This window comes from Triturus cristatus, chromosome 5_1 (assembly GCF_964204655.1).
Source record: "Triturus cristatus chromosome 5_1, aTriCri1.1, whole genome shotgun sequence".
Taxonomy (NCBI): domain Eukaryota; kingdom Metazoa; phylum Chordata; class Amphibia; order Caudata; family Salamandridae; genus Triturus; species Triturus cristatus.
In genome coordinates this window covers 133,840,650-133,864,050 of record NC_140587.1, presented here as the reverse complement: position 1 = coordinate 133,864,050, position 23,401 = coordinate 133,840,650, and the positions used below count along the sequence as shown (strand labels likewise).

At 48.3% G+C, this 23,401-nt stretch overlaps 1 protein-coding gene across 1 annotated transcript; it reads left to right on the top strand.

The window, feature by feature from the left end:
* Window positions 1–14,084: 14,084 nt before the first annotated feature.
* Window positions 14,085–22,881, top strand: LOC146830400 (uncharacterized). The gene is made up of 2 exons (XM_085603743.1): window positions 14,085–14,251; window positions 22,446–22,881. The coding sequence occupies exons 1-2, from the start codon at window positions 14,085–14,087 to the stop codon at window positions 22,879–22,881; spliced, it is 603 nt and encodes a 200-aa protein (XP_085459869.1).
* Window positions 22,882–23,401: the final 520 nt, after the last annotated feature.

Here is a 23,401-nt window from a genome sequence, read left to right as displayed (position 1 = left end):
GCCTGGCTAGGGTTGGGAAGCTGGGCCCAGGGCTTGTGCTCTGTCCCAAGGTCCCATGGTGCGGGAACCCCCCGTCCTGCAAGCCAGCCGAGGGTCCGGGCGCTGGGGAACGGTGTCCACCGGGGCCCGGGGAGGCTCTCCCCGGCCTGGCTAGGGTTCGGAAGCTGGGCCCGGGCCCGGGGCTTGTGCTCCGTCCTAGTGTCCCAGGGTGTGGGAGTCCCCCATCCTGCAAGGCAGCTGAGGGCCCGGGAGGCTCTCCCTGGCCTGGCTGCTTTCAGAAGCAGGGACCAGGCCGGTGAGCTGGAGTGGCTGGCTTTATCTGCTACGCTGGTGGAGTGCAGTTTTCTGCCCTCCCCTAGTTCCAGGCTTCCCACTTGCTTTGCTTGTCCATGGTATGGAGATTCGCCCAAGTATAATTCCAATCAATGGCCACTGGCCAGAGTCCCTCCACTTGCTACGCTGTCTGAAGGTATTTTTTTATTTTATTTGTTATCAAGTACTCCATACAAGTGCATCTGCAGGTTGTCTTCTCCCCAGCTTGTTAATCCACCAACCCCAGCCCTTCGCGGCTGTTTTCAATTACCCCCATCTGCTTTCAACCCACCACGTCCTCCTCCCTGCCCACTGTTCTTTTACTCACCCCCCTTGCTTCAGTCTCCTCTCTCACTCTCACTCATGTTCCCAAAGATATTGGAAGTGCTTTACATGAGCAATATTTACATGACACAAACACTTTACCTACCAGCACTTTTTTGACGTTCTGGTGGCGCAATGTGCCACTGGCATATATATAAGGCCGCGTAAAGCCACTTCACATGTCTTTTCCCGGCCTTATAAATATGTGCCCCTTTCACGCAGAAAACTGTGTGAAAGGGGCGCTCCATAGGTGTTACTGGGTGCGCTCCCAGCAACATCCATGACTTTTTGACACTGCCCCAGATTTACGAGAAATTGTAAGTCTGAGGCAGCGACAAAAACTTATGCCTCAGGGAGGCACAACAGAGGAGAAGTATATTTATTTCTCCTCGTTTTTCTTTGTTCTATGTGTGCTGCATTTTGCCCCCCCCCCAAGCATGTTAACCCACCATCTCCCTGATGCATTGCTTTTCTAATGCCCCCCCAGCTTTTAACCCACCACGTCCTCCTCCCTACTCTCTTGTTTTACCCACGCCCTTGCTTCAGCCACCTCCTGCACCCACACTCTTGCCCCCAAAAGTATTAAAGTGCTTTACATGTCCGCCATTTACTTTACACAGACACTTTCATTTTTTTTTTCTATTACAAATGGGGGGATTAAGTGATGTGCCCAGGGTCACAGGATGTTGAGCCGATGCCGAGACTGAAACCCGATTCCACAGTTCCAAGGAGGAGGCACGAATAAGAACCACTCGAAAATTAAAGGGGTCCCCTTTCTTTTAATACCTTTTCCATGTGTATTATGTCTGTTTTCGTCCCACATACATGACACTCACCGCACCTGCGAATACTCATGTTTATTTGTCGGTCAGACCTGCAATAAAGCTTCCCCTTTTACATTTGTTCACGGCACTTTGCTGCATTCTTATTTCAACTTTCAAATACTTGCTCAATTCATGGTTTATACTCGTATTGGAGCCACAAACCATAAAAAAATATAAATCCTATATCCAAAGTCTACCCAACATTAGTCATGCCAGTTTGTATATCTAAATATTTACACAATACCAGCAAAGCCAACAGCACAAGAAGACAGTATGCATATTTTTATAGTATTTATATAGCTTAGTTCCTACTCCCAAGCAGCAGAACGTTTTTGTTTACAGAGAATGACAAACAAAATGGAGTACTTGAACCACTGGGGTGCTGTAGTTGTATAGGGAAGCATGAGAAATAGTTTGCAATTAGACCCCAAAAAAAACCCCACCAAATATTGTTCAAAACTGTGCTGGCAATATTGTTGTAGACTTTCAAAAGCATGGAAGGGGTATTGCCCCATTTCTCGCAGCTACCCACGGAGGCCCTTGATAGGACACTCATCTTGCTGTCAGCCAGCTCTGCCCTTGACATGCATTAGTTGTGTGAACCCACCACCCCCCGTCCGCCTCCATTCTTTTTAACACCCACCATCTTCCCTTCCTGCTCTCTGTTGATTAACCCACCCCCTGCTTCAGCCACCTCCCACGATCTCACTCGTGTCCCCGAGGGTATTAGAGGGCTTCACATGAGCACCATTTACATTACACATAGACACTTTCATTTTGGTTTTTCGATTACACAGGGGGTGGGGAGGGGTTTGAGTGATTTGCCCAGGATCACAGGATGTGGAGACGACGTCCAGACTTGAACCTGATTCCCCAATTCCAAGGTTGGCAGCTCTGCTTTCATCTTGCATTAGTTGTGGTAACCAACCACCCTGCCCACTGCCGTTGTTTTTAACAACCCCCTTGCTTTTGAAAATCACCTCCTCCTCTAGCTCTCCGTCGATTTACTCACCCTTCATCTCAAAACAGAAAATAAATGTGCATAAATTATAGAAAAATGCTTAAACGCATAATCTGAAAGTTCATATTCCATAAATCCTCGAAAACAATAGTAATACAAGCATCGAGAAAGCCAATAGATCATGCACAGAAGAAAACAAATGTTTTTTCCAATGCTTGTTTTTGGTGGAGTCTGTGTGTGTGGGGCGGGGTTAGGATTCCACACCCGGGCACCCCTTGTACATTAGAGCCTTCCCCCTTTTGGTTTTATTTTTTGGAGGCTTTCAATGCCAGCACCTCCCCCATCATACATCACCTCCCTCACAATGCGCCATCTTGTTCTACTTCTTTTCTTTTCATTATATTTATTAGACCAGAAGATGTCCCCTAAGCACACTGTTTTATACTCCATGGACCCAGCCACCAACCCCGCTTTCACCAACCCCATGCAATTTTTTCTTACTCTTTTCCTCCTTACAGGTGTGAGTGGAATTTTAGGAATGTATTCATAAAAATGAAGGAATTCAGAATGCAACGGCATTCCGGCTCAGTGATGACATGTTAGGTGGTTCTAGGTGTTCAGCTGCACCTGGACCTGGTGGTTGCCTTACCTATGAATGGGATGTTCTTTAATAAAGAAACTACGTACATCTTCATCTGATTTCGGCACTTGATTACAAAGTCCAGACCAGTACAGCCACTCCTTTGTTCCTCTGTCTAGGCAGTCATGGAAAACGGACCATTCTTCTGTTAAATGTCATTTCCCATTCAATTCTATAAAAATGACTCCTACTATGCATATGAAGTTTCGTATCGAAGGTCGCCACTAGGTAGTTATAGTTAGGATCGTGTTTCTGTAGGAAATGCATTTTCTGTGTTGCTAATAACTTTGGCGCTGTTTGATGAATCTCCACACAACCTTGCAAAAAAGTGCTACTTTTTTTACTAGTTTGCACATGGAAAGTTTCTGGATGATCTGTATGGCAGGTGCTAAGAAAAAGAGGGGAGTATCAAAACGGGAACTTTAGACACAGCTACATCCGAAACCGCTGAACGGATTTGCAAACAATTTAGCAGAAAACTAGACCTTGGTCCAGAAAGAATGGTTTTTGTGTTTTAGTGTAAATTCATTCAGCAGTTTTTGAGCAGTTATTGCTTAAAAACGTAGTATATCCAGGGATGCAGAGCCTCCATGGATCCCGACAGATCTCAAACTGAGATTTGATTGTCTGCCACTACATCAACGAGGAATTGGTGGAAGTCATCTTCAGAGGCAGGACTCAGTATCGAGTCCTGAAAAAAGAAAAAAAAACGAAATAAGGGGGCAGCGTTGGCATACCCTGACTGACCCTCTAGACCTGGTGGTGGGGTCTTTGAGGGACCCGGCCTGGGGCCAAAATCATTTTTTTTGTTTAAATGTTGCCACAAAGTCGCAGAGGGTCCACAAATCGGTTTCCAATTTTGTTATTTTTTTAAACATGCATGCTTTTTTTTCCTCAAAAAATCTAGAGTGGGTCGGGGCACTGTAGTGTCCTGAGGAATGGACACTAGGACCTGTGAGAGGGCGAGGGGCACGACAGGTCACCGGACACCAGGGGAAGCCAGGGGGCAGAACACAGGAAGCAGGGAAGGAGAAAGGACGAGCAGCATGCTGGCTGCAGATAATGCACAATAAAGAAATACCTACTTACTCGGTGTTGCGGTGATCCTTGCAGCAGAAGCGACGCAACAACTGGCGACGAGGCGGGATCGAAACCCACGCGTCGCGGCGACTGTCGGAGCCCACCCGGTGTTGTAAATTGAAACCACGATGTGATTAAGCATTTACTAAAGACATGAATTCTCCTGCCTTACACATGTCTCTTTCGTTATGTTGACTGAAGTTTGGACTCCATTTTGTATTGTCATGTCTCCACGTGCTCAACACGAGAAGAGTCCTATCTTCGTGTTAGTTGCTCTTGTAATCTGCCTAGTAACAGTCTATAAATAGTTCCTTTGTCCGCCTGGCGCATGCCCAGGCTTGACCACATCTGTTATCAGTTAGTCCTTGCTTGACCATGTTTTCGCGGGCTCAAGGAGTATGTCAGCTCCGCCCACATATTGATCTTGTATCGAAAATGTCCATAAAAGGTAACATTCCTTGCCTCATGTTGTATCCTCCCACTTATGAGCCCCTCTGTTGTGTATAAAAGGGGACTGTGTACGCAAGTTCTTTGTGCTACTCTATGCAATACTGAAGGGTATTGTATGGATTGTAGGACCACCCTTAAGGGTTAATAAACCTTGTCTTTGTACTTTGCAGTTTCCGTGCCAACTTCCTTATAGATTCCATTGCAGGAGAGCGAACCCTTGTGTCCTGCGGGCCTAGCTGGGGCCTGTATTCATCAATTGGCGCCCGTCACGTGGGGCTCATTGGCGACTCGGATGCTCGAAGGATTGGTCGCGACGAAGGTGAGGAATTTGGCCGGGGATGTGATCACTGCCAGAGGCACTTTAGTCCTGGCATCCCGAGGTTTTTCTTCCTTCCCTTCCGACCTGACCATCTGGGTGGCGCCGGTCCTCGACTGAGACCTCTTCTGTCGGTCCTGCCGTGACAGCCGTTTGGGCGAATTTTGGAGCTTGGCAGTTGGAATCTGGACTCTTGATTGGTAAGAACCGTTGTACGGTACTTGCTCCGAGTTTTTGAAGCCTGGTTTGGCTATTTGAGTTTGATTTGTGATGACCGGTCATATCTTGTATTGATTATTGTGAGAATATGCGTTGCAACACATATAGGCAGGTAATGTGGAGATATTTCTCCGGAACTGTGTAACTTTGAACGGCACAACGTTTAAGTGCAATTTTTTTGATAATACTGCATATTCTGCATTATTTTTTAGCATGCCTGCTTTTAGCGCACTCCGTAAGTGGTGCTGCTGCTTTGGAAACTGGTTAAACCTCGAGGAATCTGCTCCAGCTCCCCCAGAGGGGACTCCTAATAGGGATATGTATGTGAAGCATGGTCTTTCTTCCATAATGTACAGCACAGTATGGAGGAAATATACCAGAAAGGATCCTGAGTTACGGTGGCCGTTGTATGGGTCGTTTGATATGCGTAAGATTGAGTATGTGGAACAGTGTATGTGTAAACGGCGTGCTCGTCAAGACATGTTTGAATGTGTGCGATTATGGGTGAAGGAAGTGCGTGAGCGAGAGAAACGTGAGAAAGCGCTGTTTGATAAAGAGCAACGAAAGAATGATCATGTGAGAGCGCAGGAAGCAAAGCGTCGGGAGGAAAGAGAACAGACGGAGAGGCAAGAGAAAGAGCGTAGGTTACAAGTCTCGGGTCAATATGCTGTTCGTCAGTCACTCTATCCTGTCCTTAATAATCATGACGATGATTTTTATTTATTAGATCGTTCTCCGCCTCCTTATGTCGGCGCGTCTGCCCCGAGGCCACAAGATTCTGGATCGGGTTCGGGTAAGGTAGACACGCGGTCCATGTTATCGGCTGAGCGAATGGGTGAGCTTCGGCAAGTTTCCTATTGTGCACTTAAGGGCAAGTTATCCCTTGCTGAGCTGTTGGATTCTTGGGAGTTGTGGCAGGATAGAGAAAGGTTGTATTTTTTGGGCCACTTTTCTGAGGAAGTGATTGCTACTTTCCGGAAATATTCCAGTGTCTTTGAACCTGACGATGTGGTATTAGATGCTAAAGCATTGCGTAATGGTGTTTTCTCTCCCTCTAAGGCGCCTGATGCGGTTCGGCGACTGTTTGCGTTGCGGGATGCGGCGAGGGACCTTAAAGAGAAAGCACGCCAACAAGTTGAGGAGGAGAAGCGGTCGGATTCGCGTACCGGAGATGGCCATTCATCCACCTCTCAGTCAGATAAGAGCGACCTAGTGCATGCTAAACCAATGCGAGAGGCGGCGCCTTTGTATGTTCCTCCTAAAGGAGCGGGGACTAGCTCGGATACTACCTCCGCCGATGCTAAGGGATATTTTGTGTATAATTGGGTTTATACTCCCTGGCACAGGGCTGACGTCATGGCGTTAAAGAATGCGTTGCCTGATCCCCGCAAGAATCCAGCGGCCTTTTACGAAGAAGTCGAGGGGGCCTTGAATTCTTGTACTATGACCTTAGCAGATATAGATTTGTTCTTTGGGCTTATTTTACCACCAGATATGTGGCGATCTGTGCGGAAGGTGGATGATGCTGCCGCTTTTAAGGCTCGATGGTCTGAGCTTGAGGATGAGGATAGGGAGAGGAAGCCCGCGCAGAAACCACCTCAGATTATCTTAGATCTCCCTGCTGCTATTCTGGCTAAGTTGAAGACAATCATCCCCCCTAAAAAGATTGACTGGAATATGCTAGCCTCGTGCAAGCAGAAAGTCGATGAATCAGTTGCAGATTTCTTTACGCGCTTTGAGGAGACGTTTCATGATTTTAGTGGTCAGTCACTTACGGACGATACGGGTCGACACCTCTTTGCTGATAAATATGTGGCGAATTTATTACCGGCGATCGCAGCCCGCCTAAAAGCGAGTGAAAGTTCTTGGTCCACTGCGACCCCGACAGCCCTCCTGACTATAGCTCAGTACTATGAGCGCCAGGAGCAAGAAGCGAAGGGGCAGGAGGAGAAGAAATCGAGGGATTTGAAAACGAAGGTGATGTTAGCACAAGTATATGGTCCGCCCCGACAGGGTGTAAATAGAGGTAGGGGAGGATTTTATGGTCCTCCCTCGGGCCGATCTGATTTGAACAGGAATCAATGTGCGTATTGTAAGCAATCGGGACACTGGGCCAGAGATTGCCCGGCGTTGCATGCTTCGCGTCAGGGACACAATCAGGGTGGCCCGAGAGGTAGAGGGGGTTTCTCGAATTTTAGAGGGAATTCTAACGATCACGCTCGTTTTGACCCTGCCGGGCAGCAACAAGATAGGCCTAATGTTTTCGATCGACAAAACCAGTATCAAGTGTCGGGGATTGACCGTTCTGGGTACCATGATTCTCAGCATGCATAGGAATGCGTTGGATGGGGGTTAGAATCAGTTGAGGTGCCGGTTGATCAGAAGGGTCCTTACGTATCAGCTGAGGTTTTGGGTTCTACTGATCAGTTCCTAGTGGATACAGGAGCGACTCGTAGTGCGCTGTCTAAACAATTGGTTCCGAGGGCTCCCCCATCTGGCTTAATGGTTACATCGGTAGGGTTTGATGGTACACTCTCCCGAAGCCCTCTTTCACGGCCCCTCACATTTCAGGTTAATTCCTTTTCTGCACCCTGTCCGTTTTTGCTTGCCCCGAACACGCCGGACAATATTATGGGCCTTGATATGCTGAAGCACTTCAGAGCTATGATCCGCTGTTCCCCTGCTGGAGTGCGGGTGATATTGAATGACAATTACCCCCTGTCTGAACGGATGTGTGTGGTTGCAGAAGATGCTGTGTTAGCTACCCTCCCTTGTGCTCTGTGGGCCACCTCGGATACTGATGTGGGACAGATGGTGAGTCCGCCTGTTCACATTAGTGTCCAGGAGGGGGCGGTGTTACCACGCCTTCCACAGTATCGTATTTCGCAGGAGGGGGAAGAGGCTCTTATACAGATAGTGCAGGATTTGATTAAGGTGGGAGTAGTGGAAGAAGATCCCTATAACGTCTGTAATAGCCCGATTTTACCCATTCTGAAAAAGGATACGGATGCCAAAGTCTATCGGTTTATAATTGACTTGAGAGAAGTGAACAAGATCGTGATACCTCAGTACCCAGTGGTTTCTGATATCACGACGTTGCTTACTTTGGTCCCGCCTACGGCGACCACGTTTTCAGTTATTGATTTGAAAAATGCCTTCTTTTCAATTCCTATTCATCTCGATAGTCGATACCTCTTTGGTTTCACTCTAAATAATAGGTCTTACCGATTTTGTAGAATCCCTCAGGGTTACACGGAAAGCCCTAGCATTTACAGTCAAGCTTTGAAAAGACAATTGGACTCCTTTGTTCTGCCCGAGGGCGTCGCCCTCATTCAATATGTCGATGACATCTTGCTGGCGGCCGACACTCCGGAGTTGTGTGAAACGAGTACGTTGTCCTTGCTTTCCTTTTTGGCATCCCACAATCACAAAGTATCTCGGAAAAAGTTGCAATTCTGTAGACCAAAGGTGACTTATCTGGGTCACCTTTTGTCTAAGGAGGGGCGTGCACTCACACCAGATCGTGTCCAAGTAATTCTGGACACGCCGACACCGTCCACGCAGAAGGACGTGCGTGCATTTTTGGGTCTCGTTTCGTTTTGTAGGCAATGGATACTAGGGTTTTCACACATAGCTAAGCCTTTGTTAGCCCTTTTGACAAAAGACACACCTATTCCGCTTCCTTGGACGAATGAGTGTGACACTGCCTTTCAGAAATTGCGACAGGCTCTCTGTTCAGCACCAGTGTTAGGGACTCCTGATTATACCACACCTTTTTCGCTGTATGTGCATGAGAAAGATGGATGTGCATTATCAGTTTTAGTGCAGATGCACGGCGACAAGCAGCGCCCTTGTGCATATTTTTCGGCTGTACTTCATCCTGTTGCCCGAGCATTGCCTGGTTGTTTTCGCTCGGTTGCGGCGACAGCTGTGTCAATACGCCAAAGCGAGGGAATTGTGTTATCTCATAAGCTGTTGGTATTAGTCCCCCATGCTGTTGATGCCCTGCTTAATCAGACAAAGACGCAGCATTTGACCAGTGCCCGTTTAACGGGATATGAGCTGACGCTTTTGGCTCCTCATATTACGTTAAAGAGGTGCGTGACGTTAAATCCGGCCACATTGTTGCCATACCTCGAGACTCAGTCTGAAGCACGGAAAGCACATGATTGTATTCTTGTGACTGAGGAACAAACAAAGGGTCGTATTGATCTCCAGGATACGCCCTTTCCAGATGTAGATGGAGAACTGTGGGTGGACGGGTCCTGCCTGAAGCTACCAGATGGTACGACTTCAGCAGCGTATGCAATTACCACATTGCAAACAATAGTGGAGGCAGCACGCATACCACAGAAATCAGCTCAAGCAGCGGAACTGATAGCATTAACACGAGCATGTGAGCTCAGTACAGGATAGTGTGTGAATATTTATACAGATAGCCGGTATGCCTTCGGAGTAGCGCACGATTTCGGCCTGCTCTGGAAGGAGAGAGGGTTTTTAACGTCACATGGAGTACAAATAATGCATGGGGAGTTAGTTCATAATCTTTTAACTGCATTGACATATCCGAAGAAAATTGCCATCATTAAATGTAGCGCCCATAGGAAAGTAGTCGATAAAGTTGGAGAAGGGAATGCGTTAGCAGACCGGGTGGCACGGGAGACTGCGATGCAGCCTGGTGCTACTGCCATGTATGTAGTGAAGTCGCAAGTAGAAAGATGGCATGATGCGAAGGAAGAAGTGCGAGAAATACAGAGGACCGCTTCTGATAAAGAACGGGAGCAATGGTCCAGTGAGGGAGAATTGGATGATGAGGGTTGCTGGAGAAATAAGCAGATGGATAGATGGAAATTACCCACGGCTTTTGTACAACCTATGGTTCAGATGGCACATGGGCTAGCACATGTTGGAGCTTCCGCAATTGTAAAATTGCTTACCCAAGTCTGGGAGCATCCAGAGATTGCTAGCACGGCAAAGAGGGTGGTGCAGACCTGTATGATCTGCCTGAGGTACAACCCAGGAAAGGGTACTCGAACCCCAGCAGGAGGATTTGTAACACCTACTGCACCCTTTGAGGTTCTGCAGATGGATTACATCCAGCTTGAGCGCTGTAACAATTTGAAGTATGTTCTAGTAGTGGTTTGTGCCTTTAGCAAATGGGTTGAGGCATACCCTACGAAAGACAATACTGCAATGACTACCGCCAAGATGCTGTTGAAGGAGTTCTTCCCTCGATATGGCGTTTGTAGACTTCTGTGGAGTGATAACGGACCCCACTTTATAGCGGATGTTATAAAGTATGTTTTGAAGGGTCTGGGCATCACCCAGAAGTTCCACGCAGTATTTCACCCTCAATCTGCAGGACTAGTCGAGAAGTATAATGGTACACTGAAGCTCAAGATCGCTAAAATCCAAGCTTCAACGTCTTTGACTTGGCCAGATGCTTTACCACTGGCGTTATTGTCAATTAGGTCGGTACCGCACTCTCGAACCGGTCTTACACCGTACGAGATTGTCTTTGGACGCCCAATGAATATTTGGGGTCCACCAAAACCTAAGACTGTGTATGATGTACCTTGTGTAATGATGAATGATTATCTGGCGCAGTTAACGGATAACTTGGTTTCTATTCATCAACAGGTCCGGGAGGCGCTCCCTGATCGGTCCACCGGTGAAGGACATAGTCTCCGGCCTGGCGACCATGTCATGATAAAAATCTTTGACAGGACGAACAGCCTGGAGCCGAGATGGGTTGGTCCTGAGCAAGTCTTACTTGCAACGAGGACGGCTGTGCGAGTTTCCAACAGAAAGAATTGGATCCATTCCCTGCACTGCCGCAAAGTACCGCCCGGATTGGTGGAGCCTGCTGTATTGACCGATCAACGAGAGATTCTGACCACAGAGAAAGGCCGTGCTGTGGAATCGAACGACGCTGAGGAGCTCTTTCTGGACCACGCGACTCCTGGAGGAAAGCGATATCATCTGAGGCCAAGAAAATGAATCCTTCAGTATCGGGACATGTTGTCAGAACGGCCCTTGGGTTAGTGAAACGGAGAGCCAATGAGGCAAGGGGGGGGGGGATCAGCCCTGCATTAGTGTAGCGACACCCGTCTTGGCCCGTTGGTGAAGAAATCGACCGCTGCCTAAGGGGAAGAGTTCTGACAAACCTTTTTAGTTTCAGGAAGATATTGATTCTTTATCTTGACATGGAGAAAAAGAAGATCCTTTGTGCAACAGGTTTTATGCTCACAGTAGCTATTGTTGGGATAACCACATGGTTTGTGGAGGATGTGACTCCTGCTCGAGAGTTACTTGTGTTGACCACTCCAGTGCCTGAGGAGCACTACTTCTATACCCTTCCGTATCAAGAATTGAAGCATCGTCAATCTTATTTGAATAACACTTTCATCCAGATGTTGCATCATACCCACGTTGCCACGAATGCTACGAACTGTTGGATATGTGGTATGATGCCAGCTCATCAGAAGAAAGGAGGAACGCCATTCATACCTCTTCCTTTCTCTCATAATGGCTCTTGTAGAGCATGGTACACTTTACTTTTTGCCACCCGGAAACCCACAGTGGGACGATTACTCTTCAGACTCAATAAAGAATGTCATCAGGATAAAGATGGATATCCGCAAGCGAATGGGACAATTTGGGAATGGGAAGAGTATCGACCAGACAATGAATCGATTCCTTATATTTTCACGAACACCAGAGACACTGTGGGAAAAGACAAATTTGTGATTCAAGTGGCACAAGCTCAAGCGGACCTGTGTGTCCAGAGTGTGGGTTATATTCCTGTTGGTGTTAGTGATTGTATTACCATATTAAACATCGACGGGTTGAATAACAGTACCTTCTTAGCATCCCATAATACATACTTCGTATGCGGGAATAAAGGTTATTACCGTTTGCCAGCCGGTTGGTCCGGAGTATGTTATGTAGCATTTCTATTGCCTCCTGTATTTTTGGCACCTGCATCCTATCATAAGGATTTGAAGTTGTTAAATAATGTGACTGTAAATAGGTATAAGCGTACTCTATCAATTGATGACGTGGATCAGACTGACACCAGTCTGCAGCAGTACATTGATTTTAATTTAGGATTGTTTTTCTTCGTTGGAGCTGCCCTAAATAGTAGGAAAGTTCGAAGATTAACAAGAGTGGTAGAGGCTGTGACAAACCAAACCGCTGCTGCTCTTGGGAATCTTACGGAAGAATTGCAGATTACCAGAATTGTTGCATTGCAGAATCGTATGGTGTTAGATGTTATGTTAGCTGATCGAGGTGGAGCTTGTAAAATTATCGGGAGTAGTTGCTGTGTGTTTATCCCTGACCACACACCGTCAGTCTATAATGCAATTAACAGGTTGCATAAAATTGCAGCTGAAATCCATACAGAAAAGGGTACCTGGTCCTTTTCTGGATGGTTTTGGGCATTGATCACTGCTTGGGGTTGGAAGGTTTTAACTGGTCACTGTATAATTATAGCAGTTCTGTTTTCTTGCTGCATCTGTGTCCAATGTGGTCCTTTGCTCTGTTCCTTATGTGTATCATTCTGTATTCCCGATAAGAAAGCTATTGCCAATATCACTTATCAGAAACGTTTAGCTAAAGAAGTAGAAGAAATGATGACAATTGACATATACGATGATTATCCTAACAAACCGGATGTCTTCAGTAAATGCTGAAAGGGTCGTCTGTTGTAAATTGAAACCACGATGTGATTAAGCATTTACTAAAGACATGAATTCTCCTGCCTTACACATGTCTCTTTCGTTATGTTGACTGAAGTTTGGACTCCATTTTGTATTGTCATGTCTCCACGTGCTCAACACGAGAAGAGTCCTATCTTCGTGTTAGTTGCTCTTGTAATCTGCCTAGTAACAGTCTATAAATAGTTCCTTTGTCCGCCTGGCGCATGCCCAGGCTTGACCACATCTGTTATCAGTTAGTCCTTGCTTGACCATGTTTTCGCGGGCTCAAGGAGTATGTCAGCTCCGCCCACATATTGATCTTGTATCGAAAATGTCCATAAAAGGTAACATTCCTTGCCTCATGTTGTATCCTCCCACTTATGAGCCCCTCTGTTGTGTATAAAAGGGGACTGTGTACGCAAGTTCTTTGTGCTACTCTATGCAATACTGAAGGGTATTGTATGGATTGTAGGACCACCCTTAAGGGTTAATAAACCTTGTCTTTGTACTTTGCAGTTTCCGTGCCAACTTCCTTATAGATTCCATTGCAGGAGAGCGAACCCTTGTGTCCTGCGGGCCTAGCTGGGGCCTGTATTCATCACCGGTCGCGGAAATAAAGTCGGAGCCAGGAGCCCAACCTGGTCCGAAGTGCCCAGCAGAAAGAACATCGTTGCGGGAGCCCACCCCGGCGCTGCTAATGCAAGTAAGAGCAGCGCGAAACTGAAATTGACGAGGCAGCCGAGAAAAGAGATTAAGACCCTCCCGCGCGTGAGTTTCAACGAACTCTCGCGAGAGGAGGTGGCCATTTTAGAATCAGGCAAATCGGGCCAATCAGCGTCCAAGATAGACGGCGGCCATTTTGAAGGGTCAGGCAAAGTCCCGGACAGCGCGAAATCACGCGAGAGTGCGGCTGCCATCTTGGAGTCAGGCAAATTGGGCCAATAGCAGCACAGGAAGGCCGGGAGGCCATTTTAAAGTCAGGCAAAAAGGAAAATAGGTTGAAAAAGGTCTAAATTAAAGGAGAAACAAAAGAAAAAGGTGCCAAAGAAAGAAAATAGCACTAGAGGAACAAGGAAGAAGAGGAAAGGAAAATAAATAAATAAATAAAATAAAATAAAGGAAGGATATGAGTGACGAAGAGACAAGGAGCACACAAGCTGTGTTCCGCAGGCCACTACCATTCAATATATCGGAACCGCAAGCAGGCATCAGATGGGAGAGATGGCTACGACAATTCGAACGCTACATGCGCGCAATGGACGTCGCAGAGAGTAAACAACTAGATCTGCTGGTCAACCTTGCGGGGGACGAGATAGAAGACTTAATGATGACACTGCCGAGTGAAAAAACGGCGGATTACAAAGGCGCAAAAGCGTGCCTCATGGAGAAATTCGACCCCCAACGCAACACCGATTTTGAAAGGTACACGTTCCATACAGCATGCCAACAACTAGAAGAGAGCATGGATGACTTTGCGACAAGATTGCGGAAGTTGGTGACATACTGCGAATTCGAAAAATTTAACAATAAAGAAGCAATACGAACGCGTCTCATCGTAGGGTGTCTGTCAGTAGAGTTCAGGGCACGCATTCTAAAAGAACCAACAACTCTTGAGAAAATACTGACGATGGCCCGCACAGAAGCACGGGCCACGGAACATGTCAAACAACTACAAATAGGCAAAGAAAAAGGATCAGCGATGGCACATCGGATGACGGAAATTTTTAAAAGAAACAACAACAGGGAGCAACAACATCCCAGGAAACAAGCGGTCACATGCTACAGATGCGGCCTTGAATTCCCACACATTGGCACCTGCCCAGCAATGGGCCAGAAATGCAGAAAATGCAACAGGGACAACCATTTCGCAAGCACCTGCATGAGCCGGCAATTCAGGAACGAGAGGGGACTAACAGCCAGACCAAGGACGACGAGCACAAGACACGCCCGACACATGGAGACAGTGGAGAGAGGCTCGTCTGAAGAGTCGGACGAACAGATGGCGGCCGGGAGAGAAGCACGGCTATACCTCATGTCCGACACACCAAAAGAAGGAAGACAGCAGGAACACATCCAGCTGGTGGAGAAGCAGCAAATAAAAAAGACGGCCACAGTAGACATCGACGTTGGGCGCCACAGAACAAAATTTGTGCTAGACAGTGGCGCAACATGCAACATAATGTGCATGTCAGAGTACATGAAGATGAGAATAAGGCCAACGTTATCGCCATCAAAAGTAGACGTGTTCACGTGGGGATCGAAGACACCAGTCGAAAACATGGGCAAGTTCACCGAAACTCTGACATATCAGGACATGACGTGCCAAGAAGATATACACGTGCTGAAAGGGGACATCCCAGCACCCTGCCTGCTGAGCAACGTCACGGCACAAGTCATGGGGCTGCTTGCTATGACATATCACATGACAGAAAAAGAGAACGTACTGCAAGAATATCAAGAAATACTGCAAGGGCTGGGGAAGCTAAAAGACAAACAGATTACCCTACACATAAACAAAGCTGTGAGACCTGTGGCACAGCATCACAGGAGAGTGCCGATCCATCTACAACCGCAAGTGGAAGAAGAAATAAACAGCCTACTGCAGCAAGACATAATTGAGCCTGCAGACGGGCCGACACCATGGGTATCACCGATTGTGGCAGTCCCGAAGAAGAACACGTATAAAATACGGATCTGTGTAGACATGAGAATACCAAACACCGCAATATCGAGGGAACGTCATCCGGGACCTCATCTGAACGACATGATCAGCCGGCTGACAGGGGCGTGCCGATTCTCAAAGCTAGATCTGTGCAAAGGGTATCACCAACTAGAGCTGGACCCACAGTCAAGGTACATAACGACATTCTCCACGCACCTAGGACAATTTAGATACAAAAGGCTCAACCGCAAGCAGGCATCAGATGGGAGAGATGGCTACGACAATTCGAACGCTACATGCGCGCAAAGCACGTCGCAGAGAGCAAACAACTAGATCTGCTGGTTAACCTAGTGGGGGACGAGATAGAAGACTTAATGATGTCACTGCCGAGTGAAAAAACGGCGGATTACAAAGGCGCGAAAGCGTGCCTCACGGAGAAATTCGACCCCCAACGCAACATCGATTTTGAAAGGTACACGTTCCATACAGCATGCCAACAACTAGAAGAGAGCATGGATGACTTTGCGACAAGATTGCGGAAGTTGGTGACACTGCGAATTCGAAAAATTCAACAATGAAGAAGCTATACGAACGCGTCTCATCGTAGGGTATCTGTCAGTAGAGTTCAGGGCACGCATTCTAAAAGAACCAACAACTCTTGAGAAAATACTGACGATGGCCCGCACAGAAGCACGGGCCACGGACCATGCCAAACAAATACAACTAGGCAAAGAAAAAGGATCTGCGATGGCACATCGGATTACGGAAAATTTTTAAAAGGAACGACAACAGGGAGCAACAACATCCCAGGAAACAAGCGGTCACATGCTACAGATGCGGCCTTGAATTCCCACACATTGGCACCTGCCCAGCAATGGGCCAGAAATGCAGAAAATGCAACAGGGACAACCATTTCGCAAGCACCTGCATGAGCCGGCAATTCAGGAACGAGAGGGGACGAACAGCCAGACAAAGGACGACGAGCACAAGACACGCCCGACACATGGAGACAGCGGAGAGAGGCTCGTCTGAAGAGTCGGACGAACAGACGGCGGCCGGGAGGGAAGCACGGCTATACCTCATGTCCGACACACCAAAAGAAGGAAGACAGCAGGAACATATCCAGCTGGTGGAGAAGCAGCAAATAAAAAAGACGGCCACAGTAGACATCGACGTTGGGCGCCACAGAACAAAATTTGTGCTAGACAGTGGCGCAACATGCAACATAATGTACATGTCAGAGTACATGAAGATGAGAATAAAGCCAACGTTATCGCCATCAAAAGTAGACGTGTTCACGTGGGGATCGAAGACACCGGTCGAAAACATGGGCAAGTTCACCGAAACTCTGACATATCAGGACATGACGTGCCAAGAAGAGATACACGTGCTGAAAGGGGACATCCCAGCACCCTGCCTGCTGTGCAACGTCACGGCACAAGTCATGGGGCTGCTGGCTATGACATATCACATGACAGAAAAAGAGAACATACTGCAAGAATATCAAGAAATACTGCAAGGGCTGGGGAAGCTAAAAGACAAACAGATCACCCTACACATAAACAAAGCTGTGAGACCTGTTGCACAGCATCACAGGAGAGTGCCGATCCATCTACAACCGCAAGTGGAAGAAGAAATAAACAACCTACTGCAGCAAGACATAATTGAGCCTGCAGACGGGCCGACACCATGGGTATCACCGATTGTGGCAGTCCCGAAGAAGAACACATCCAAAATACGGATCTGTGTAGACATGAGAATACCGAACACCGCAATATCGAGGGAACGTCATCCGGGACCTCATCTGAACGACATGATCAGCCGGCTGACAGGGGCATGCCGATTCTCAAAGCTAGATCTGTGCAAAGGGTATCACCAACTAGAGCTGGACCCACAGTCAAGGTACATAACGACATTCTCCACGCACCTAGGACTATTCAGATACAAAAGGCTCAGTTTTGGTATCTCCTCAGCGGCTGAAATATTTCAGGAGACAATAAGACAGGTGATACGCAGTGGAGTAACGAAAGTTGAGGGGGCCCCCCTGCAAAGTACACGGAGGGGGCCCCCTCCCCGGGCCACCACCTACCACTTTTGCAGAGGAGGTCCCCTGGAGCTTGAGGGCCCACCCTGCACCGAGGGGGCTGCGGGGGCTTATCTTACGCCACTGTGAAGATGTCAGAAATGCCCCTTATTTCAGTTATGGACCTATCTCATTAGAAAAACAACAGACCTACAACTTCGGGCCATAAGACATCCACTTTAACAACAGGTAAAAAACAGAACAAATTCATTTTGCACTGACATAGCAACAATAATTAGCCCATAGTTAGATTATTCTATTTTGGCCACAGCCCAAAAATAGAAAAACGTTCTCATATGCCCCGGCAGTGAGGTCTGTGGGACAAGCAGGTTTCTGTGCCCGGGGAGGTCTGTGGGGACTGGCTGGTTTCTCTGCCTGGGGAGGTTTTTGGGACTGGCAGGTTTCTTTGCCCAGAGAGGTCTGTGATATTGGCATGTTTCTGTGCCCGGGGAGGTTTGTGGGACTGGCAGGTATCTGTGCCCAGAGAGGTCTGTGGGACTGGCAGGTTTCTGTGCCCGGAGAGGTCTGTGGGACTGGCAGGTTTCTCTGCCTGGGGAGGTCTGTGTGTCTAGCAGGTGTCTCTGCCTGGGGAGGTCTGTGGGGCTGGCAGGTTTCTCTGCCTGGGGAGGTCTGTGGGACTGGCAGGTTTCTCTGCCTGGGGAGGTCTGTGGGACTGGCAGGTTAATGTGCTTGGAGAGGTATGTGGGGCTGGCAGGTTTCTGTGCCCGGGGAGGTCTGTGGGGCTGGCAGGTTTTCGTGCCCGGGGAGGTCAATGGAACTGGCAGGTTTCTGTGCTTGGGGAGGTCTGTGGGACTGGCAGGATTCTGTGCCTGGGGAGGTCTGTGTGGCTGGCAGGTTTCTCTGCCTGTGGAGGTCTGTGGGACTGGCAGGTTTCTCTGCCTGGGGAGGTCTGTGGGGCTGGCAAGATTCTGTGCTTGGGGAGGTCTGTGGGGCTGGCAGGTTTCTCTGCCTGGAGTGGTCTGTGGAGATGGCAGATTCTGTGCCTGTGGAGGTCTGTGGGACTGGCAGGTTTCTGTGCTCGTGGAGGTCTCTGGGGCTGGCAGGTTTCTGTGCCCGGGGAGGTCTGTGGGACTGGCAGGTTTCTGTATCCTGGGAGGTCTGTGGGGCTGGCAGGTTTCTGTGCCTGGGGAGGTCTGTGGGACTGGCTGGTGTTTGTGCCTGGGGAGGTCTATGGCACTGGCAGGTTTCTCTGCCTGGGGAGGTCTGTGGGACTGGCAGGATTCTGTGCCTGGGAGGTCTGTGGGACTGGCAGGATTCTGTGCTTGTGGAGGTCTGTGGGGCTGGCAGGTTTCTATGCTTGGTAAGGTCTCTGGGGCTGGCAGATTCTGTGCCTGTGGAGGTTAGTGGGACTGCCATGTTTCTGTGCTGGGGGAGGTCTGTGGGGCTGGCAGATTCTGTGCCTGTGGAGGTCTGTGGGACTGGCAGGTGTCTGTGCTTGGGGATGTCTGTGGGGCTGGCAGGTTTTTCTGCTTGGTGTGGTCTGTGGGGCTGGTAGGTTTCTGTGCCCGGGGAGGTCTGTGGGACTGGCAGGTTTCTGTGCCCTGGGAGGTCTGTGGGGCTAACAGGTTTCTGTGCCTGGGGAGGTCAGTGGGACTGGCAGGTTTCTGTGCCCTGGGAAGTCTGTGGGGCTAACAGGTTTCTCTGCCTGGAGAGGTCAGTTGGACTGGCAGGATTCTGTGCTTGGGGAGGTCAGTGGGACTGGCTGGTTTCTGTGCCCGGGGAGGTCTGTGGGGACTGGCAGGTCTCTCTGCCCGGGGAGGTCTGTGGGGACTGGCAGGTTTCTCTGCCCGGGGAGGTCTGTGAGACTGGCATGTTTCTGTGCCCGGGGGGGTTTGTGGGACTGGCAGGTATCTGTGCCCAGAGAGGTCTGTGGGACTGGCAGGTTTCTGTGCCCGGAGAGGTCTGTGGGACTGGCAGGTTTCTCTGCCTGGGGAGGTCTGTGGGTCTAGCAGGTGTCTCTGCCAGGGGAGGTCTGTGGGGCTGGCAGGTTTCTCTGCCTGGGGAGGTCTGTGGGACTGGCAGGTTTCTCTGCCTGGGGAGGTCTGTGGGGCTGGCAAGATTCTGTGCTTGGGGAGGTCTGTGGGGCTGGCAGGTTTCTCTGCCTGGAGTGGTCTGTGGAGATGGCAGATTCTGTGCCTGTGGAGGTCTGTGGGACTGGCAGGTTTCTGTGCTCGTGGAGGTCTCTGGGGCTGGCAGGTTTCTGTGCCCTGTGAGGTCTGTGGGACTGGCAGGTTTCTGTATCCTGGGAGGTCTGTGGGGCTAACAGGTTTCTGTGCCTGGGGAGGTCTGTGGGACTGGCTGGTGTTTGTGCCTGGGGAGGTCTATGGCACTTGCAGGTTTCTCTGCCTGGGGAGGTCTGTGGGACTGGCAGGATTCTGTGCCTGGGAGGTCTGTGGGACTCAATAAATTCAAACACAAATATCTCTACCCATTGATTATAACACGTACAATGTATCGTCTTCATTGGTGTGCCCACCGAGGGCTAGGGCAGTACGATTCAGAACAATAAGCAGAAATGGATTTTGATAGTTTTATTATCAAATTAAATTGAGTTGCGAAGAAATAAATTCAGTGTACATAACAAGTTTATCAAATGACAGAGAGCATGCTTTTCAGGGTCCCAGACACATTCAAACACACACAAACAAACACACTCAAACCAAATTCATTCTACAACATAAATTTTGAAGTCGCATAAATATCGTCACATAAATATCTAACAAAGAGAGAAATCTTTTTTTCAAAAATGAGGGCATGAATCAATAAATGTTCAACATAGTATTGGCTGACATGTGTCCACAGTTTAAAACAAGCACAACAAGGTTTAGGTGGGCCTCATGTATGCGCCGACGCGCGTTTCGGTGAATGCACCGAAATGTGGGTGCCACCTTCCTCAGGGCGAGCAGAGACCATGTGTCAAAGGGACCTATCAGAAACATGAATTGAAATACATAAAATGGTAAATCTAAAAAACATCATCATTAATCCAAATCGATCGAAGAACAATATTCACATCAAAATAATATAAACGTGGGCAACAATGAATTTGAGAAAGAAATACATTCTTAATAGAGGTCGTTTAAAGAGCGGATATGCCCTGGATTCCAGGAAATTACCAAGGATTGGAAAGAAAAGGAAAGAAAAATGAAGATAAAATTAAAATTAAACTTAAGTGTCAGAAAGGTTGTGATTAAATATATACAAATGTAAAGAGTTCTTTTTTAATATGTATTCATGAGAATTGTGCCTCAGATAAAGAAGGACGAAGGGGCGGGAAGGAAAGAAGGGAAATGGGGCGAGGAAAAGAAGGGGGAAGGGGAGAGGAGAAGAGAGGAACAGAGGAAGAGAAACAGAGGCGCAGAAAAGACCAGGGAGGGGGGGGGGAAGAGGGGGGAAAAATGAGAAGGATAATTGGCGCTCACCTGTGGAATCATGAAAAGCGAATAACACCGGTTAGATGCCGTCACTTCAGCCAATGGTTGGAAATAGTTCTACTAAGAAAAGCAAAGTTTCAAAAAAGAGTAGATCGTGGCCGAAATACCGTCCAAACTGGTAGCATAGATCATACAAGCAAACGAGTATCCAGGGATGGAAATTGGGCTGGGATTTAAAACTCTACTGCACAAATCCGGAGAGAGTTAGGGCTCTTTAAGGGGGAAAGAGGGGGAATGATACAATATAACATCAAGTCAAAAGTCACGAAGTGTTAGGCTTTACTGAAGTTTCTAGACGTAAGGTGGGGAATGTAGTGTTAGGTGCTAATGAGGGCAGGTACATATAGAAAAAAACTAAATAAACGAGATGGGGAAGGATAAACGCATAAACTAGTTGCGAACCTTATGGCCTAGTAAGAAGCATATTAATATCTATACATCAACACAAAAAAGTTAAGAAAAACAAAGAAAAGGCATGTAAAAGTATTCAAGTGATCAGAGAACAAACGCACCTGGCGGGAAAACCCGCTCTCAAGGTTAATTGCAGATCTCTTACTGGGTGCGCTCCAGGAGCGGAGTGATAGAGTGGCCGATTCTGCAGGGAAAGGTAATGGAAACAGAAAATAAAACGACTAAATACCAAGACTAAGTTCCGGTAGGTATAGCGAAAAGAACAAACAGCTAGAAAAGGGGGAAGATTATTACCTTTGCTAGCAGAGTTAGAATGGATAGCTTAGAAACTTCTGTCCAGAATCTTCGGAATAATCGCTTGAGGCAGAATTAAATCAAGACTAAAAAAATATACAAAGACATAAAAAGGGGTGAGGATACGGGAAGGGAAATTCAAAAGCGTGAGGCGGTAAACGAAGAAGGCAGATGGAACAGGGGCGTCTAATCAAAATACCTGATAAGGTACGAGTCAGCGCGATGCTCAAAGTGAAGCGAGAGTCCTCAGGTGAAAAGAATTCGGCCTGGTGGTACACGTGATGAACGAGAGCCGTTTAAATAGGCCGAGAGGCTAGCGCGTCACAAATAGGACATGGAGCAATAAAGAGACTAATAAAAGAAATGTGAGATGCAGCTCTAGGCAGCATCTCACGGGTCACATCCATCGACACCTTCACATCTTGCAACAGACTCTACCAAACAAACTGTCCCACTTCTGATTACCAACTAATGCTACTGTCGTAACGTCTTTGTGACAAAGGGGGGAGATGTAGTGTCCTGAGGAATGGACACTAGGACCTGTGAGAGGACGAGGGGAAGGACAGGTCACCGGACACCAGTTCCGGACAGGGGAAGCCATGGGGCAGAACACAGGAAGCAGGGAAGGAGAAAGGACAAGCAGCATGCTGGCTGCAGATAATGTACAATAAAGAAATACCTACTTACACGGTGTTGTGGTGATCCTTGCAGCAGAAGCGACGCGACACCTGGCGGCCATGAAGAAGGGGCTGATGCGGACAAGAACAAGAGCCGGGTTAAGGCCTCCCTGAAGAGCCTGGTCAGCAAAGGCGCCCTGGCCCAGCTGAAGGGCACCGGGGCCTCCGGATCCTTCAAGGTAAACAAGAAGCAGCTGGAGGGCAAGAAGGCGGCCAAGAAGGCAGCCGCCAAGACCAAGAAACCAGCGGCCAAGAAAGCTGCCCCTGCCGCCAAGAAACCCAAAAAGGCTCCCGTGGGGGTCAAGAAGAGCCCGAAGGCTGCTCCCGCCAAGAAGGCTGCCAAGAGCCCAGCGAAAGCCAAGGCGGCGAAGCCCAAAGTGGCCAAGAAAAGCCCTGCCAAGGTAGTCAAACCCAAGGCAGCCAAGCCCAAAGCAGCCAAGCCCAAGAAGGCAGCGCCCAAGAAGAAGTAAGGGCTTGCACCGAGAAACTGCAAAAACAACGGCTCTTTTAAGAGCCATCCACCCCGACTAGAAGAGAGCTTATCATCCCAACCCTTGCACCCCGCGTGCACACTTCTCTATAATAATAAACGGCGCTGTAAATCCATAGCGCACCTTTCCGCACGCGAGTGCCGTGTGTGATCTTGGTCATATAAACGGCTCTTTTGGTGGTGCGTGGATTGAAATCTTTGTACCAAAGAAAGAAGGGGGTCTGGGAGTTATTAGACCTCCGTTTATAATAAATGTGAAATAACGTGTGCCTTGGTGCTTTCACTGTATCCGGGCAGATTCGAAATGGTGTGTGCATAAAGCAGACGATTGTGAACGTGAAATCGAGCGCAGTTAAGGGCGACGTGTTCCAGGGTGACCAAGGGCGGTACACTTATAACATCCTGGGCTCCTCGCCCAGTTGACCGGGGGCGAGTGGTCCGTGTGACTACAAATGAATGGATGGACACGGAGACAAACGCTGACCGAAGCACGAGCTTCG

What these genes read in the sequence shown, in the direction of transcription:
- LOC146830400 (XM_085603743.1), top strand. Translation starts at nt 14,085, where the DNA reads ATGGACGTCGCAGAGAGTAAACAACTAGATCTGCTGGTCAACCTTGCG. An exon ending in CGCAACACCGATTTTGAAAG is followed by an intron (nt 14,252 to 22,445) that starts GTACACGTTCCA and finishes TGATCCTTGCAG; the next exon opens with CAGAAGCGACGCGACACCTG.